We start from the raw sequence: 19,171 nt of genomic DNA on the forward strand, positions 1-19,171 counted from the left end.
TCTGCAACACTCAACAGCCAGTAATGAATGGAATTGCTAAATGCATAGTAACGTTATGGCAGCATGCTGAAAGACCCGTTACTGACCTCTACTGGTTAGGTTATTTAGTGCATCACATAGACGTTAAAATAGTACAAATACTACACTATTAAGTTATAACTTCAGTAATAAAATACACTTTTAATAATACTAAAGTGTAACAAAAACAGCACTTAATGGATTTCAAGCACACATGATATTGAGGTCAAATTCTCTTTTTACGAAATAGGAAAAACAAGAAAATGCTAATTAGATTTACTTGACAGTATAAGCAATGTACAGCCTGATACAATCAAGTGCTTTAACATACAATGCTAGAAGATGTGGATATGCAGTTAATCCACTGTGTTGCATATATTTTCCACCGCCTCGTTGAATAAATGTGGTTGATCAGCATAGACGTGATGAGCAGCATTATCTATCAACTGGAATCAAATAGGAAAAAAATATTTATAACTCTAATCATAATACAATTTTAGGCACAATAATAGCATAAAAATATACTATAACCGTGCAGTTGTATAATGCACGGTGAAAACAGTGATTTGCTGTAAATGTATTTAATTTATTTAATTGTGAAATTGTTCAAAGCCTCAAAATTGGGAGCTAATATAGCTGGCATTAATGAGTTTATATTTTAATTGTGCTCACCTCAACTTTGGTGTGAGCCTGGTTCCTGATCTGGACCACCTCTTCTCCAGATGAGCTGCTCACCCAAGATTGAGCACCATACAGAATAGTGAGGGGCATTTTTGGAGACAGTAAGTGAACACGGTGCCGCATTGGTCTTTTGGCCCAGCCCAAACCCTCAGACATGGCCCGGAAGCCCACTTCCCCACTGCAAGAAAAGCAATGGAACAACTATGTAAAATATAAACCATATCATTGTTTGAAATACATTTTTGATGGCAATCGTACAAACCTTGGGCTTTGTGCGTTACAGTGGTAGATGTATTGTGTTACAGTGTCATCATCAAAAAGGTCCTCATAACGCCTTTTAAAATCTAGACGAAATCTGTTAACAAGACCAGGACCTGAAATGGTATAAACAGTAAACATGATGACAGAGCTGAAGAACTCCAGCTTTATTATATAAACATTTCTAAACATGTCTCACCCCAGGGCCCTGCTGCTCTGATGACAGCCAAAGGGTTAAAGTGAGAAAGCACTGAAGCAACAGCCATGACCCAGCGTGGAGGACCCGGACGTTTCATGACTTCTTTACTCGGGGACTCTCCTGTCTGTGGCTGCGGTCGCTCTGGGAAGCCCCAGGGGTCTACAAGGATGAGGTGTGACACTCTGCAATAAAGAAGTATTTTACATTTCTACAAGAAAAATGGAAAAATGAATAAATATTTGCGCATCTGTTTGTTTTGGTGAGGCTGGCAGAGTTATACTGCGTAGTACCTTGATGGGTATTGGATTGCATATGAAGTGGCCAAATAGCCTCCGAGACTATGGCCCAACAAAATCATGTTTTCAAGGCCAACAGACTCTCTCCACTGTTCAATAGAGTTGACAAATTGCTCTTCGGCCTCAGTGGCATCTGAAGAGAAGCGTGGCCTAGAGCTTCTGCCAAAACCCACAAGGTCAAAGGCGTAGACCGGCCGTGACCGGCTGAGTGCATCCAGGTTCCTGATCCAGAGCCCGACACCTCCTCCAAAACCATGCACCATCACCAAGGGCGTTTTGGTTACTGTAGTTAAAATGTACAGGTCATTTGACATTGTTAGAAGTATATAATGAAAGCCGGACCAGAACATAGCAGTAGTTCAGACCTTTTTCTGGGGCTTTGCGAACCATCTTGTTTGTAACAGTCAGAGTCCATATTCTGTCTTGGTTGGGAAGGGTCACAAACCTGGCCCATAAATCATTCTGTATGCCTGTGGAGTGTAATATAATTAACTATAACTCTCAAGACCACAGTTCCCTCAATATACAGACAATTCCATTTATTGTGGTTAGAATCTACACAAGAAGGAATAACACAATCTTACAAGCAAGAATTTTTGACTCAGTCGTCTTCAATATAGACATTGAGGTTGGACGCCAAGACGGCCACCAGCTCCACACAACATTGGATCTAAACAGAACAAAGAAGGTAACATTTGTATAATAGAATTAAACAATAGAATTCTAATAAGATCATTTGTATTCAACTATGGAATAATCTCATAGGAGTAATTTATTTTCTTCAAAGTCATAGTAGAGCAAATGTATTGCTTGGGCGGATCTATATGTATCTATATCTGAGCAGTGTATAGAAAACTCTCTTTACAAAACAAATATGCCACACCTTCTTCCACCTGTTGTGTAATGTTAATAGGAAGAGAGTATAAAGCTGAGTCACTGCCAAATACAACTTATTTCACTGTTTTCAAAGTTCAACAAACGTATATCTATCCAGAACATAATACAAAACATTAACATAGACAGATAAGTAAGTGCACTGTCACTGAAAGAAAAAGGTAGCTCTAACTACCTCCAATAGGCTCTGGCAGGTTATTTCAGGCTCCCTATCACACCTGCCCGGATATAATAGTGTAAAAGATCCTTATGTAACAAATCTCTCTTAATTAATAATTTTATTTCTTCTTATAATCTTGATTTTATGTTTTTAACTGAAACATGGCTTGACAAAAACACAGGAAATGTAGTTCTGATAGAATCTGCTCCACCCAACTTTAAGTTTGAATCTGAAACACGAGAAAACAAAAAAGGGGGTGGAGTCTGTGCTGTCTTTAGAGATGAAATAATTACCCGCAGGTTGTCTTTTGGGGTGTTTTCATCATTTGAGTATGTATCCTTTAAAATGGAGCTAAAACGGTCTCCATCCATTCTCTTCATTGTTTTATACAAGCCTCCCCAGCACTGCCAAAGTTTTATTGATGATTTTACTGAGATGCTTTCAGTCATATGCACAGACTTTGATGGTTTGGTCATTACAGGTGATTTCAACGTGCATGTTGATAATATTTGTGACAGAAACGCTAAAGAGCTTGATGCTGTCCTTGAAACCTTCAGTCTTACTCAGCATGTGAGAGGCCCCACCCACAGCAAAGGACACACTCTAGATCTCATAATTACAAAGGGGGTAAATATTTCAAATGTTAATGTGATCGATGTTGCTCTGTCTGATCATTTCTGTGTCTTCTTTGACCTGTCTGTTTCTCCCCAACCTCCGGTTGGTCCTGCAGTTGTTCAGAGGAGACACATAAGTGATGGCACAGGTGCACTGTTTATGGAAATGATAAACTTTGAAAATGTCTCATGTTCTAATGTAAATGATTTGTTGAACTCTGTTACATCTAGTGTTTTGAATGTTCTGGACACCATCGCCCCTATAAAGGCTAAAATGGTTAAAAATAAGCAGAAGGCGCCGTGGAGAAATGATGATTCGGTCAGGGCACAGAAAAGGGAGTGCCGCAGGGCCGAACGGAAATGGCGCAAGTCAAAGCTCCAGGTTCAAAAAGAGATTTACAAAGAAAAGCTGAACATGTACAACCTAATCTTATGTAGAACTAGGGAAAGATATTTTTCTGAAATAATTGGAAGCTGCAGTAACAACTCGCGTGTCCTGTTTGCCACAGTAAACAGATTAACAAACCCTCCAGCTCAGCTGCCGTTAGAACTCATTTCCACATCCAAGTGTAATGAGTTTGCATTATTCTTTAATGACAAAGTTCAGGGCATTAAAAATGCTATAAATCCCACAATGCAAAAAATTACCCTAAAACCACCAAGACACTTGGAGCTAACTCACTTTGCACCAGTAACTGACAAAACTGTCCATGAGATCACCACCAGTCTGAGTTCATCTACATGCTGCCTCGATGTGTTACCCACCAGATTTCTAAAGTCTGTGCTGAACAGTTTGTTAGCACCATTCACTCACATAGTTAACATGTCGCTTCAATCTGGAACATTTCCAATGTCTTTGAAAACTGCGGTCATAAAGCCTCTCCTAAAGAAGAGCAGTCTTGATGCCGCAGTACTGAGTCATTACCGGCCCATCTCTAATCTGCCATTTTTGGGCAAAGTCCTTGAAAAGGTTGTTTACCAACAGCTCACAGATTTCCTCTTAATAAACAACTCATTTGATGTTTTTCAGTCAGGTTTTAGACCTCATCACAGCACTGAGACTGCTCTTGTCAAGGTGACAAATGACATCCGCCTGAACACTGACACGGGCAAAGCCTCAGTCTTAATTCTGTTAGATCTGAGTGCTGCTTTTGACACTGTCGATCATGGGATCCTCTTACAGAGACTAGAGGACTGGGTGGGCATCACTGGCACTGCCCTAAACTGGTTAAGGTCCTATCTGGAAGACAGGAAGTACTTTGTTGAAATTGGTAGCTGTGTCTCAGACCACATGACCCTGACCTGTGGAGTGCCCCAAGGGTCAGTCCTGGGTCCCCTTCTGTTCAACCTCTACATGCTGCCGTTAGGTCAGTTGATACGCAGTGAAAATGTGTCCTATCACAATTATGCAGACGACACTCAGATCTATGTTTCACTATCGGCAGGTGACTATGGACCAGTAGATTCACTCTGTCACTGCATCCAACAGATCAGTTTGTGGATGCAAAACAACTTTCTCCAGCTGAACTCAGACAAGACTGAAATAATCGTTTTTGGCCCACAGAAACAAAGAGAAAGTGTTAGCGGTCACCTCCAGAGTCTCGCTCTAAAACCTACAAACCAAATTAGAAATCTGGGGGTAATAATGGACTCAGACTTGAACTTTAATAGCCACGTCAAATCAATAAGATCAGCAGCTTTTTACCATCTAAAAAACATTGCCAAAATCAAAAATATAGTGTCAAAACCAGATTTAGAAAGATTTGTCTCCAGTAGATTAGACTACTGTAACGGCCGCTCACTGGCCTCTCCAAACGAGCTGTAAAACAGCTGCAGTACATCCAGAACGCTGCTGCTCGGGTCCTGACTAGAACCAGGAAGTATGATCACATTAGTCCTGTTCTCAGGTCTCTGCACTGGCTCCCTGTGGCTCAGAGAATAGACTTTAAAGCAGCTCTGCTTGTGTACAAGTCTCTCCATGGCCTAGCACCAAAGTACATCTTGGATATGTTAGTGCCATATGAACCATCTCGGACTCTGAGGACCTCAGGGACCGGCCTCCTGCTGGTGCCCAGAGTCAGGACAAAACATGGGGAATCTGCGTTTCAGTTTTATGCAGCTAAAATCTGGAACAGTCTTCCTGAAGATGTGAGACAGGCTTCTACTCTGACAATGTTCAAATCTAAGCTAAAAACTGTTTTGTTTAGCTGCGCATATGACTGAAAGGATTTTTTCTTTGCACTCTTCTCTTTTGTTTGTGATTTTATTAGTTTAGAAAATCAGTTGGATTGATAATTTTTAATTTAGTTAATTTTATTGTATTTCTGTTTCTGTAATTTCTTTGTGCTTTGAATGCATTTTACCTGCTGTGAAGCACTTTGATTGCCTTGTGTATGAAATGTGCTCTACAAATAAACTTGCCTTGCCTAAAATGAGGTAGTCGTACATATAAAATAATAATATTGCGGATTGTCTATGAATATTGTTACATTTACAGCTCATAACAGGTATTTGAGTGTAGTAATGGCACCAAACTAGGCTGCTAATGAGTGGCACAAGGGACCTTTTAAAATGACCACATGCCGACAAAACACAAACACGGAGAAGAAGCTGTAGAAATGACTTACTCTGATGTCTCACAGTCGTGTTGATCAGGCGCTATGGTTGTGGTGGTCTCCATTGGCAGCATAACTAGTCACCGACATTCAGATGAAAAAGGTGATAACGTGAGCTAAAAGTACCATGTTGTGATGTTTTGTAACTCGTTCATACCGAGGTCAGCTGGCAAAAAGCAAAGATCGTTTACAGCAGGAATAATTACATCGGTACGTCATTGTTATTGAAAGTCAGCCCTTTAGATAATGTTTTATACTCATCGACATTACACACCACATATTTTATAACGCCTATCATAGTGTAGGCTTTAGTAAATGATAAGATTATAACAAGCCACAACGAAACTAAATTCTAAGAGTAAGACATCCTGTTTTTTCTCTCTGGCGGACGTGCAAGTTTAGTACATTTCGTTTCTAAATCAGTTTAATCAATAATAATAATGACAATTCAAAATATCCGAATTGTACTTTTAATAGTTGTGGATAATAATACAATAATATATTTTTGGAGATTCGTGTGATAAATGTCTTCTTCTTCTTCTTTGGTGTTTTATGGCGGTGTATATTTAAGTGTTACAATAGATCCTCAGACCGATAATATAATCGGTCTATGCTTTAGACTTTATTCTTTAGACTTATTTTTCTTCTTTTGCGTTTTATGGCGGAATGGTTCCTACATCCATGAATGGTTCTTTGAAGAAGGCGGAATGTATTTCTTGTAGCACTGAGGTAGTTTCCGGTTGGTGTGGACACGTCACTTTTCCAGCCGAGGAAGAAGCCAAATTTGATCTTTTTGACAGGTTGCGTTGACCAAAATCATGTCGAATTCAGTCTTGTCAGTTATTTCGCGGTTTCTGGAGGAGTACACCACCACGACCCCCAACAAGCTGAAGGTGGTCGACGCATACTTGCTGTACATTTTGCTGACCGGAGCGCTGCAGTTTCTCTACTGTCTGCTCGTCGGCACTTTCCCATTCAATAGTTTCCTCTCCGGCTTCATCTCATGCGTGGGCTCCTTCATTCTGGCAGGTAATGGCAAGATTAAACTGTGGTTTGACTGTAAATATAGTGCACGTTGTTCTGATTATATTGTTATTATTTGAGTAGACTCCAGGTTAAGATACATGCTAGCTACATGCTAACATTACTACTGCTGCTGATGACTATGGTGTTCTAGTTTATTTTTATGTCGCCATCATCTTATAATGAGCTAAAAACCCACTTGGTAAAACAAATAATTGTTATGCTTGTAGTTGTGGCAACACATAGAAGAAACTACTGGTATATTCAACCAGTGTGTTCTTGATCAGTACAGGCAATAAATGACATTGTTATATTATATAAAACAATTCAATTACCATAAGTGGCTGTATAAATCTGTGGGGGAAGACAATATCGACAGGAGCAATCACAGCAAGCATGGAACTTATAGTACAAACCAAATTTGTACTTCTGAAATTATGTATTAAATTGCATTACTACAAGTCACCCTCCCATGTCCACTTTTAAATACATTTATGTGTGTACTTGTTTTCCAGTGTGCCTCAGGATCCAGATCAACCCACAGAACAAAGGGGATTTCCTGTCCGTCTCTCCGGAGAGGGCTTTTGCCGACTTTCTCTTTGCTCAAACAGTTCTTCATCTGGTTGTGATGAACTTCATTGGTTAAAGTTGACACTTCCCCAGCTCACAAGGTTCGGGCTAGACTCAATCATTTTATTCCTACATTCTATTATTTAATTTAATTGCACAGTGTGACCAGTTTAACATCACAATTCCGAATACAGAACAATAAGATGTGCATTAAAATCACAATACAAACAAACAAAAATATACATAATCATTTTAAGTGATTTTTTACAAGAGAAGAGTCCAGATAAATTCTTCATCAGTCATATGGACAAGCAGCACAACTAAAAGGAACTATTTTTTGAGCTTGAAATTAACATTAACAAGTTTAATTATCTACCGGTAGTCTTTAGGAAGAAGATATTAGTTGCATTAAACAAATACTTTTCAAAAACCTAGTTGCAAAGTGCTTGACCCAATCCCATGGGACATGATAAAATGCACATTTATAAGTGCAACAACAAATCAATGAGAGAAACGACAACATATAGAAATGCACTTAAACGACAAGAAACAAATAAAATGCAGAAATTAAAATTCTGAAAGGGGATTTAACGTTTGTATAGGTCAGTTTATCCCACAGCCAAGGGGTCCGTCTAGACCACACACCGGATTCCCCTGAAGCTGGGACCCGTCTAGAGGTTTCTGCTTTAAAACCTCTGGCCCATACGGGGACAGTAGCTATGTACTCAGACCAGACCAATCAAGTTTTATTTACATGCAAGAATAACATTTATGTGAGGTATTGTTCTCAAACTAAAACATAGACCTAATAAACAATAGCATATCTACATGAAGGACATTTAGCATTTAAGTATGCTGCATTATTATTATGACAATCAAAGACTTTGCATTTGTGACTAAGGTTTGATATATTTGGTTTGAGCCTGTTCTGAACTTTAACCTGTATAGCCCAAATTTAGTCCCGAATTTGAAATGTACATGGTTGAACGCACATTTTGTGTGTAAATTTTACATTCCAGGTGAAACTGCAACAGTTGTTGGTATCAATATCAGATGTCAGAATCTAGGCTCAAAACAGTTTAGCTGTGCATATAACTGAAAGGATATATATATCTGCACTCTTCTCTATTAAAATACATTTGATACTGTTTACATTTTTATCTGTGGTTTTTTTTTGTTTTTTTTTTGTTTTTGTTTTTTTTGTATGCATATTATTTATATAAAGGAAATATTGGGTCTTTACGTGATATGTTGTTTTGATTTTTTTTTTTAGATACATACAGGAACCACAAGAGGAGGTTCTTTGAAGACATCTGATTTGGAGATATGCACCTGTCAGACACATGGCAGTTCAATTTTCTTACTGATAATGGTTGATTTCTCTTTTTATGTGAACATTTGTAAGGCATTCCCATCTGCACTTTTGACACAAATAAAAAAGTGTAAAATGTAAGGTGTTTGATCTTTTAAAAACATTCTCAAAATCTGCTGAAGTGATGTCTGCCTTTTATTTAAATTACCTGTAAAGCACGTTGTGATTTAAGTTTCAGGCTTTTATGCTAAAAAAAACACTTAGAGAAAATTAATAACTACAAAAAGGCAAGAGTATGCTTCATTCTCATAAAGGTCACATATCTGCCACAGCATGTGCTTTTATTGCTTACTTATAGAGGAAATTCAAATAACTAGCATTTGAAAGGTCAAAGGAATAAGCATTGTTCTATAGACCTTTTTGTATGCAAATTCCTTCTCAATTCTGGACTGGAGGCAAAAGTGAATTAGGAACATAATGTGATTTTCAATGGAGACATTAGGATTATCCTCAGAATGATTATCCTCACTTATTATGGAAAACCAAGGAGGGTTTGGAAAATAAATGCGAGTGGGTTTAAATTTACATTTACAGCTGTATTTAACAGATTTATTCTCATGTTGGTTTATGAAACGCTGTTAAAACACTGCATATTTGATGAAGGCCAAATCCAGATTTTTAGGTTTTACTGAACAAATATTTAGAGAAAGGTTGACCCCACACAGGTTTTTCATTTTATATACAGATACTATGTACAATGTTAAGGCTAAAAATAGTATTTGTCCATCATTTGTAATAGAAAAACTGACATTTCTACCCATTAAATTCAAAAATGGAGTAAAGCACGCAAGTTCAGCCTGGAAGACCTACCTCCACCCCATCCACGTCCACTGCTGCCCAGGGCTCACCAGCCTCCACCTGAGTTACTCCTCCTCTACTCCCAATCAGAGCCTTGACTGCTCCATTCAAACCCTCGTGCAGTTGGCTCGGCCGCTTTCACCTCCCCATCTCCTCTGCATCCCTTACATCGTCCACCACCAGTGTCCAGGCCCCGGGAGAAACATCTAATATAAATCATGGCGCGGCATTAATAGCACTGACTTCTGCCGGGGTCTGAGCGCCAAATAACCCATCAGAAAGCTTGCTAAATGCTTCTTTTCTCTCCAGGGTGAATTGTTTTTGGTAATTTTTGTTGCGAAGTCTTAAAGCGATTAGCATGTAGCTCTGATGTCAGTTAATAATTGAAAATGTGTTTGGTTTACTTCATTTGCCCCTATTTTGCAACTTTGAACATTCCGGTGACAAACGTTAGGCCGTGGCTACAGAGCCGCGGCGCAGTCAAATAGCTCAGTAGTTTCAGGAGCCGCGGCACGGCCATATAGCCCCATGGCTAACCCGGCGCGGTCAAATAGCCCAGCAGTTTCAGGGGCCGCGGCACAAAATAGCCCAGTAGTTTCGGCCGCGGCTCTATAGACATACTTTAAAGCGTCAATAGTCTGAAGACAAAAAAATATTATTTACAGGCATGCAACAAACAGAATGTGATCTGGTCTTGGTTTTGGAGGGGATTGAGACTGTCAATCCCGAGATGTGCCTGCTTAGCACTGACATTTATTTCTGCCCAGACTTTGTACATTGTGTATTTATGGCTCGAACTGAAAGCAACAGACTGCAGGGACATCCTTGACTCACTGCACGCGCCGCTTTGGAATAATTGTTTGTTAAATGACTGGGCTGAGGCTGTATGTGTGGAGCGAATTAATCCGGCAAGTGAATACTGGACACAATCCAAGGCGCCCAAGCCTCAAAATCAAATAATTTTATTGCAGCTTGCCAAAACCCTTCTCTGCTTGGATGCGAAGTGCGATGGGCAACTTTGAAAAACGAAGCTTTAAGTAATGCTTGCACTCAAATCATGACAAAAAGTGCGACTAATATATGGGAACTTTTTAGACCTTCCTTTGATTTAAAAAAGGGTCAGAGTTCTAAAACCTTTTATAAAATGTACAAAACTCAGTGGATTGAAATATCAGTTAGACACAGAATTTAGAAAACAAAGTAAACCTATGACCAAGGGGGAGCCGCAAGACATTAGGCTCTAATATGGACGCTCTGATGCTGTAACCTTGGTGACACATTGCAAAGTAAAACATTATCTGCTAAACTAACTATTCTTAATTAGTTTAATCATGTGACAAAGTATTTTAGCGATAAAACATGGATGCAAGTCATAATAAATAAAACAAATGATTACACTGATTTTGATTTGGTTTACTGGAAATTAAAGGGGCACTACCTGCTTGTTTCCATAGCGATGTTATTCCCTATGCTTGAAATGTTCCACAGTATGGCATTAAACTGTTCTTCTTTTGCCCTTTTTCAAATACAGATGTTTGTATTGCAAAAAATACCCAGAATATCATACATTCTTACTGTGTGCGGGGTCGCCTCTCCGCAGTTCTGACCTGTAACTATGGCTTAGCATGCCTTGCTTGTTTCCATTGTGTTTAATGCTATACTATGGAACATTCCTGGCACAGTAATAACATGTCCACGAAAACAAACAGATGTTTGAACGCTCCAGCAGAAAAGTTACACAGTGAACCTTTAAGGGTTGGCTTTTCAAATCCAGCTGGCATCTCAACAGTTAACATCCACATCTGGACTCCATCAGTGTCAGTGATCACGTGACTGTAGGGAAGTCGAAACTCCAGCGGAACCTGCCTCTTGGAACCAAAAGATTTACCCAAGAACTTTAGTTTAAGTGTAATTCAGGCATGCCCCAGCACTTCATTCTTACTTTTGTCTTTTTACAATGGATTCAAGGTAATGACACACCAAACCCAATATAGCTCACATTGTCTATGCTGTTATGAGTTATGATGCTTTTTAACTTTCACTTCAGTTCTAGCTCATGCACACTTCCCACATGAAGAGTTTCCGTAGAATGCACATTTTGTTTCTGGAAGTTTTTTGTATTTGTATTTATCCAAACTTCCTAACTGTGCAACACCTACTGGCAAGTTAGTTTGACAAGCCATCAAAGGTTTATGTTTTTGTCTTACACCCAAATCTCTATTGTGTGAGCATCATCCAATTTCACAATTGTGTTGATGTTTGAAGCAGGAAAATGCACACCAGTAAAATATGGAACAAAACGTGCCCACAGGCTTCGTCTGCATATCCAAACATAGATGACGTGACAATTATTGGGGGCTGTTTGCTGAAAGTTGTAAACGCATTCTGACTTTCTAAGTAAAACTTGATACAACTGTCATGTGTAATTGTAGTCAATTATTTACCTTAAACCTACCAGTTTAATGTTGATCTAATATCTATATAATACTGGGTACATTTACATGGCCAGAAAAAAATCTGAAGTAGAATAATCAGATAACCCAATATTTAAGAGCAATCTGTTCACCAAAAACAGCATGTGACACTTGTCAGTTACTTTGTGGATTTTCAGAGTAACTGTAAGACAATGAATAATTCATTTAAATGTAAGTATTTCATTCATATATACATGTTTGCTACATTAGTTTGCCCTTTTTTGTGTGTGCATATTTCCCCTTGTCAACATAGAACAATAAGAAAGAAATCAGATTACTCAGATGTGGCTGTTTTTGCTCTGCATGTAAACTAAATTAGCTGTTTTCTCCTTTGTATCAGTTTGTCTGTGCAGCGTCACCATGGAGCGTGAGTTTTCTGTTCTGGAGGGCGGATCTCTCAAAATACCGTGCCATTATGAGCCACAGTATGCTGGTTATGTGAAGTACTGGTGTCGCGGGCGTACGAAAGACTTCTGCACCAGCCTGGCCCGCACAGACGAGCCTGAAACGCCCGACACGTCTGCTCAGAAAGTGGTGATTGATGATGATCCGGTGCAGTTGGTTTTCTCTGTGACCATGACGCAGCTGAAGGAGGAGGATTCTGGCTGGTACATGTGTGGAGTGGAGATCGGAGGCATTTGGAGTACGGATCCGTATGCATTCACTGACATAAAGGTCATACATGGTGAGTAAGGAAAAGTCCTTTCTCTCTAACATTTAACAGTGTCTCAATTAAGCCTAACGAGAGTCACTTAAAATTCAAAACCAGGACTTAAGACGGAAAATATCTACTTTTCTTCTGGTTTAATGAAGTGGTGCCACAGGAATCCCTAATAAATAACAACATTTCTTGACTTGATTTTCACTTGTCAAGGTGCCTTTTACATGAAATGGGGATGAGGGAGGGAAAGACATTCAGCAGATTATTGCAGTTTGAACTCATGACACCCGCTTTACACGTGGCTGGCATATGTGCTCTCCACTCAGCACGAGAGATCCTCTTTTTCCCAGCCTGACAGGGGCGGCACAGGCCTTTATCGTCCTGAGACACCTGTGGGCATTGTTTACCTCGTAACAGTAACATTGGCTTCCTCAGCCCTCAGGAGTAGGAGCATTTTTGACAAGAGCTTGACTAGAGAGAAGGAATTCATTAGTACATAATCATCATATACATAGACACTGACTCTTTTGCACTTCATTTCAAAATGTATTTGATATAAGTGGAGAGTGAAAGACACATTTAAGTGCAGTGGAGACATTATAAATGTCCTTGTGGATCCTTTTTGTGAAGTTGAGAGGTTTAAATGCCATAATCTATCAAAACTAATCTGTCAAAATTCAAAAGAGAAAAAATTAAATTCATCAGACTTTTCTGGTTGTACAGAGTTTTCAGTAGCCATGAAGTAATTAATTAAGCTAATTATATTACGTATTAATTATTATGAACCAATTAAGTGTCTTCTCAACTAACGAAAGAGATCAATAACTTTAAAACCAGGGGGTCTTTGAAAAAAAAATCTTTTGATTCCTATTATTAGCTTTTCAATCAAATATTACATAAAAACCTTTACAAAGTGTTGTTCATGGAGAGAACATTAAAAGCTTAGGGTTTGTACATGACTTCAGGTGCTAACTATACATTTGATTTATTTCCAGGCTTGTTTAGAACAATGAGACAAACACGAAGGGGGTTGGACTGCGTGTCACTGTCAAACTGCTCCAAATACCATTTCATGTGTAACCCTCATGGAAGATCTTATCATTTCCTCCAAAATAAAAATAATAATGATACCATTTTGGAGGCTGTACTGACCCTGCAGCTGAAAGTATGTACTTTATGACAAAGCAGCAACTAAAGGCACCTTCGCTTGTTACACTCACAGTGATAAGCAAAATGAATGGAACAAAATTATAATAAAATAATAAAATTATGTCTGCTTGGTTTTGAGTTTGGAGTTAAGTTAAGCGTCTGTGTTCTCTCTGCAGGTATGTCGGTGCTCCACAGCAGACTGAGCGGAGAAGAAGGAAGCAGTGTCACGGCCGAGTGCTCTTACAGCGAAAGATACAGGTATTTACGTACAGCGCCGTTACAAACGTACCCGTCCATTGAGATGAATCGGGCTGGCATCAGTGAACCGCAGACACACAAAGGCATTTTCGATTGACAGCCGTCTTTGCCTTCCGCTGTGACAGAGAGAGCCCAAAGAAGTGGTGTCGCAGTGGGGATTGGGGCTCCTGTCGTCTCACGGACTCTGAAGGAGTGTACACAGACACCTCAGTCGACATACGGGATGACAGAACTGGGGCGTTCACTGTGACCTATAAGAAACTCCAGATGAGGGACACGGGCTGGTACTGGTGTGGAGTGGGACAGAAGAAGGTCGCGGTGCATCTCCAGGTCCTTCCCCGGGTCACCACCAGTAAGTCTTTAGCTCTAGTACATTTGTGTCATCGGGTTATTCAGTCAGTAGTGCAATTAATCATATTAGAATTGAGATCGGATCATTTGAAATTGTCATTGATCAACTTGTTTTTTTGTTTGTTTGTTTTTCTATTTATTTTTTAACATGATATATTTCAAAAAGTGAAACGCATATACAGTGATAATATAATAATAATACTGATAATAATAATAATGTTATGTACAGTATGCGTCCAGGATAGAATCATAATCATAACACATACACAAAATAATGGAATGTCTAGTACTATGAAAGGGACGTATTTCACATTGTAACTTTGCATCATCCAGAAGCACAGCTCAGACTGTACTCTGTCCTACTAAAGTTGGTGAATCTTTACTTCCGTCTCTCACATATTGTTTACTTCCAATGTGGGTAAACTTTAGCCAACACTGTGTTGTTCTGCAGCAGCAGCAGTGATGCCTGTCTCAGCTTCATCCACTGAAACTCTGCCTCAGCCCATCACAAGTGCCTGGAACGCTCACAGGTGAATACACACATGACAGTCATATACTCGCTCACTGGTTTGAATAGCTACTACTTCACAAGTAATCAATTAGATATCTGTAGTTCAAAATATTCCAACAATAATGGTTCGTTGGTAGGTTGGAGTATTTAATTATGAATTATCAGCTTCCATCTCCTGGGCAAACCATTCATGCATTAGAAAAAAAAAGTCTGTACCAATTGGAGAATTGATTTATATCTATTTTATTTTTTTCCTTATAGGCACATATTAGGAACATAATTTTAGCTGTAAAAATATGACTTTAAACATTAACCAGCAATGAAACCCTCACCTCACGTAAATTCAAAAGTGAATCTTCATATATATTCCAACGCAGTTGTCCTATCAAAGTTTTGTCACAACTTTGCCCAAAACAGTGAAGTTAATTTCAAGTGCAGCATAAATTCCTCCGGCTGCTGTTTTCTGTGGTCTCTTGCTTATCTATCATTAAACTGGAGTTCAGGTGCAGTTCATCTGAGTGGAGCGCACACATAATGATGCTGCCATCTCGCCAAGGCCTATCTATTTGTCATAATTTTGTGTTGCCGTGGAGTTAGACGTGAGCTGCTCTTAAAGCTGGCCCTGTGTTTCAGTTACATGATCCTGGGCACTCTGTTGGTGTGCGCTTCTCTCCTGCTTATCCTGGGATTTGCCATATTTGCACGAAAGATGTGGAAACTGCACAGTAAGGATGTCTCTCTCTATTCTCACTTAATTTTAACCGTACAGGAGTAGTACCAGCCCCTCTGGGAATATTGAACAGAAAATAATGGTACACTCGGTCTGCACAGTATAGCACTTTTACTGCGATATCAGCAAACTGCAATCTCTTTTAACTAAATGTATCAGAATATGTTATAGATGCCGCCTATGATTTACACCGGCAGAATCACCACAATCTTTTGAACAAAGTATATAAATTAATATATTAAAGGTCTCAATGTATTGTGCAAATTGTGTAGTAAAATGAATTAACATTTATATTAGGTTTCTATTATTATAAATTTGTTTTTGTTTTTTTACATTTTAATAAGCCTTTAATTTGACACATCGGTGCATTCCCAAAAGATTTTAGTTTATTGGAAGTTAGTTTTGGACCAATCTGCCACGTAGTAAATGCATTTAGATTTTTTCATCAATAATTATAATCATAACGTCTATTTGCAGAGAATGATCCAGAGCTAAGACATGCAGAGGGGATGAAAGTCAGCTTTAATGTAAGTTTGCTGCATCACGCTGTATCATCTAAAACATGAATCATCTCTTTTCTTTCGGCTTTCAGGACTATTCAGACGAGATGCAAGAATCTGCTGTTGTTTTCCTCAACAAGAATTCCCAGAGTTCACCTATGCTTTGAGCAGGAAATATATTTTACATTTACTGTCACTGTATTTTTATACTTTTTTTCGTGCACATCCCTCACACAATACAGCACTTCAATGTGATGCGAGGAACCATATGAACCAAATATCCTGCGCCTTCCCCTCTCTCTCTATCGCTTCTCTAGGATATTTTAATAAAGATGTGTCTCTACAGGTAGTAACAGTCTGAAGAAAGTCCCAAATGTAAATAGTATATCATAATTTGTTTTTATATGGACTCTTAATTTTTTATTTTTTCTACTAATCCTAATTATACTGTATATAATGTAAATGTACATTTTGTATATTGCTGGCATTTTTACGCCTCGTCTGGGACTACAGTGGGAAACTAGCTAAACTATAGCTAATACTGGCACATTTACAGTAATATTAATGAATGTGCAGTTCAAATAAAGTAATAATAATAAAATAACAATAATTATCAGGCATACGATTATGGCCACTGACAGGTCAATTGAACATCAAGGCCAAGTTGTCATGACTGGTACAGAATGCTTTCAATGTATATATTTGATTGTTTTAGGCAGTATCTCAATTTTCCTTCTGTAAAAAGTACATCTCTTAAGTACTCACTAAGAGATGAACAAAAATAGCTCTGATGAGTGGTGCCTGTGAGGTCTGATCCAACAGAAGGCAGATCAGGCTGGTGGTCCCATGACATTTTGCTGCTTATTACATATAGTTTTAGTATTTTATCTCCTGCACCACTGAAAATCTTCTATCAAATGATGAAATGAACTGCGCATTTTATTTGCTTCTTTGACTGGTTAAAACTAGTTGCAACATTTGAATGTCAATTTGTACTGTTACCTTTATAATGTATTCAGTCAGTAACTTACCTTTATTGTCTTGTTTTATTTTTATTTATTTTTTTCTTTTATCACAAATGTTGCATTGTGTATCAACATTTCCAACATTCGATAAAGTAACACAACTCCTAAGCTAAATTATATTACTGAGAAACAATTGAAAACAAACAAAACATACACAATTGGTAATGCATATTTTGATACAGCCCTTTTGGGAAACATTTCAGAACATAGCGGTGTAATCACGTTTACACTTTTTTAAATTTGAAACAAACCCTGATTTTAAGACGTCTCGAATAATCTTGATTGTCTTTTAATGGCATTACGGGGTCAAATCAGAAAATGTAATGTACAATACATAGAAAATGGCGATGTTTGGAGCTGTTCAGGAGTCAACACCACACGGCTCTGTATTTCATGCTTGAAGTGCCTGGCCTCATTCTGAACCAAGTGAAGTGTTGGACTTGTAAATTGAATTGGCTAATGGGAGCGCTGTGTAGCCGTCACTCAACTTAAGCCTCCACATTTTATAACTAAATTGTGTTTTTTCATAGCTCTGTGAAAACCACCTGCATCATTTACAGCAAAAAGTTTTGAGAGCAAATGTATTGATAAAGCATCATTTTTAATATGTTTTATAATACACAACCTTTCCTACTTGCAAAATGGAGAGAGTAGAAATACAATGTTAGTGCGCAGCAAAATAATATTAAACACACAGGTTGTACTCAAAATGTTAACAAATAAAGGGGACGTATTTGAACTTTGAACCATGTTATAACTGTCTTGTCTTTATTAGTTTACAGAGTTGTGTTTGTTTGATTCATGCGTGTTTGAGTAATCCTGCATGGTCTTAAAATCGAGGCTCAAAAAATGTCCGTTTTCCCCTACCCCCATATCTCCGCCCACTACTTACTTGTGTCATGAAAGTCATACAAATGCCATGTACTAAAAAACAATAAAATGAAAATAAACCAAACTCCACTGCTTGTTACAGTGAAATACCACTCAGTTCTGCCGTTTTGAACAGGAAGTCAATGGACCTGTTTCTATTAATACATTTTTCAATTCAGCAGTTTACAGTGAACAAAATGTAAAATGACAATCCATGTATGTTGTAATTCAACACAACTTGAAAAAAGCATGTCTTCTTCATTAAAGAACCTCTGGATATAAATGGTGATTGACTTATTACATTAATTAGAGGCAAAAATAGAGAAAAAAAATCAAAGAAGAAAAGATCTGCTTCTAATTCAAACCATTTCACCTTTTCCGTGTCTTCTAAATGCAGTGAAAACATATGGTATGCCTTTCATTTCCTCCCTGTCAGCTGTGCATGGCCACATATTGTATAACCTTTTGCTGCGTAGGCCACTTGTCCAGTTTAGCATCACCACCGTGTTGCCTCTGCCTTGATGCCTTGGTCATTAATCTTCATGCATTTTGGGCGGTGCTTTTCTGCCACTAGATGGAGGTCAACCCTGTATGAAATATGTTCTTTCTACTCTGAATAGTCAGAACTGTTGTATCCACTCATGCGCATAACGTTATTTCCTTATGGTACTGTAAAAAGAGCTGGTTTGGTTGCCATTACTGTACAGTAGATGTTTTCAGGTCATGCCATCTTAGTTCTTACTTTGAATATATGTTCCAGTCGCACAGAGTGGTGTTGAAGGATGCATTATTAGTTTACCTGCAGAAAAATGTGGCGTGAAGGACAACTCCAAAGTGCAGACAGTGGCCAAGTAAGAACAGCTACATTTGTCAAGCGCACAAGGACAGAAGACATCTGCACATAAAACCAGATATCCATTACTGCAATACAGTATATATGTGGGCTCGATGAATGAGGACTATGGATATCAAATGGGATGACCAGTGTTAAGCTGTGCTCTATTCTTCCATGCCTTTATAGCTTTACCATCACAGTCATGTTCTTAAAAAGCATAAACTATTGGATCTTAACAACATGTTTAACCTTAAAAGAGCCTGGCTGATTTACAAAGTCCTACTCCTACTGGAAGCTACTACCGGTAAT

The 19,171-nt window shown here is 38.5% G+C and overlaps 3 protein-coding genes across 3 annotated transcripts; 2 read left to right on the forward strand and 1 right to left on the reverse strand.

The window, feature by feature from the left end:
* Positions 1-211: 211 nt before the first annotated feature.
* LOC140375876 ((Lyso)-N-acylphosphatidylethanolamine lipase-like) lies at positions 212-6,018 on the reverse strand. The gene is made up of 8 exons (XM_072461918.1): positions 5,748-6,018; positions 2,037-2,122; positions 1,818-1,922; positions 1,447-1,735; positions 1,157-1,338; positions 962-1,073; positions 691-877; positions 212-464 (listed from the first exon to the last, which is right to left on the reverse strand). The coding sequence occupies exons 1-8, from the start codon at positions 5,807-5,809 to the stop codon at positions 375-377; spliced, it is 1,113 nt and encodes a 370-aa protein (XP_072318019.1). The 5' UTR covers positions 5,810-6,018; the 3' UTR covers positions 212-374.
* Positions 6,019-6,457: 439 nt separating this feature from the next.
* On the forward strand, positions 6,458-7,429 carry LOC140375878 (dolichyl-diphosphooligosaccharide--protein glycosyltransferase subunit DAD1). The gene is made up of 2 exons (XM_072461920.1): positions 6,458-6,764; positions 7,274-7,429. The coding sequence occupies exons 1-2, from the start codon at positions 6,554-6,556 to the stop codon at positions 7,402-7,404; spliced, it is 342 nt and encodes a 113-aa protein (XP_072318021.1). The 5' UTR covers positions 6,458-6,553; the 3' UTR covers positions 7,405-7,429.
* A 3,895-nt stretch (positions 7,430-11,324) lies between these two features.
* LOC140375877 (polymeric immunoglobulin receptor-like) lies at positions 11,325-16,367 on the forward strand. Its single transcript, XM_072461919.1, has 8 exons — positions 11,325-11,466; positions 12,313-12,657; positions 13,959-14,040; positions 14,166-14,392; positions 14,843-14,921; positions 15,536-15,627; positions 16,110-16,159; positions 16,225-16,367. The coding sequence occupies exons 1-8, from the start codon at positions 11,418-11,420 to the stop codon at positions 16,297-16,299; spliced, it is 999 nt and encodes a 332-aa protein (XP_072318020.1). The 5' UTR covers positions 11,325-11,417; the 3' UTR covers positions 16,300-16,367.
* Positions 16,368-19,171: the final 2,804 nt, after the last annotated feature.

This window comes from Eucyclogobius newberryi, unplaced genomic scaffold (assembly GCF_026437365.1).
Source record: "Eucyclogobius newberryi isolate DKJ021-1_F unplaced genomic scaffold, fEucNew1.0.hap1 SCAF_340, whole genome shotgun sequence".
Classification (NCBI taxonomy): Eukaryota; Metazoa; Chordata; class Actinopteri; order Gobiiformes; family Gobiidae; genus Eucyclogobius; species Eucyclogobius newberryi.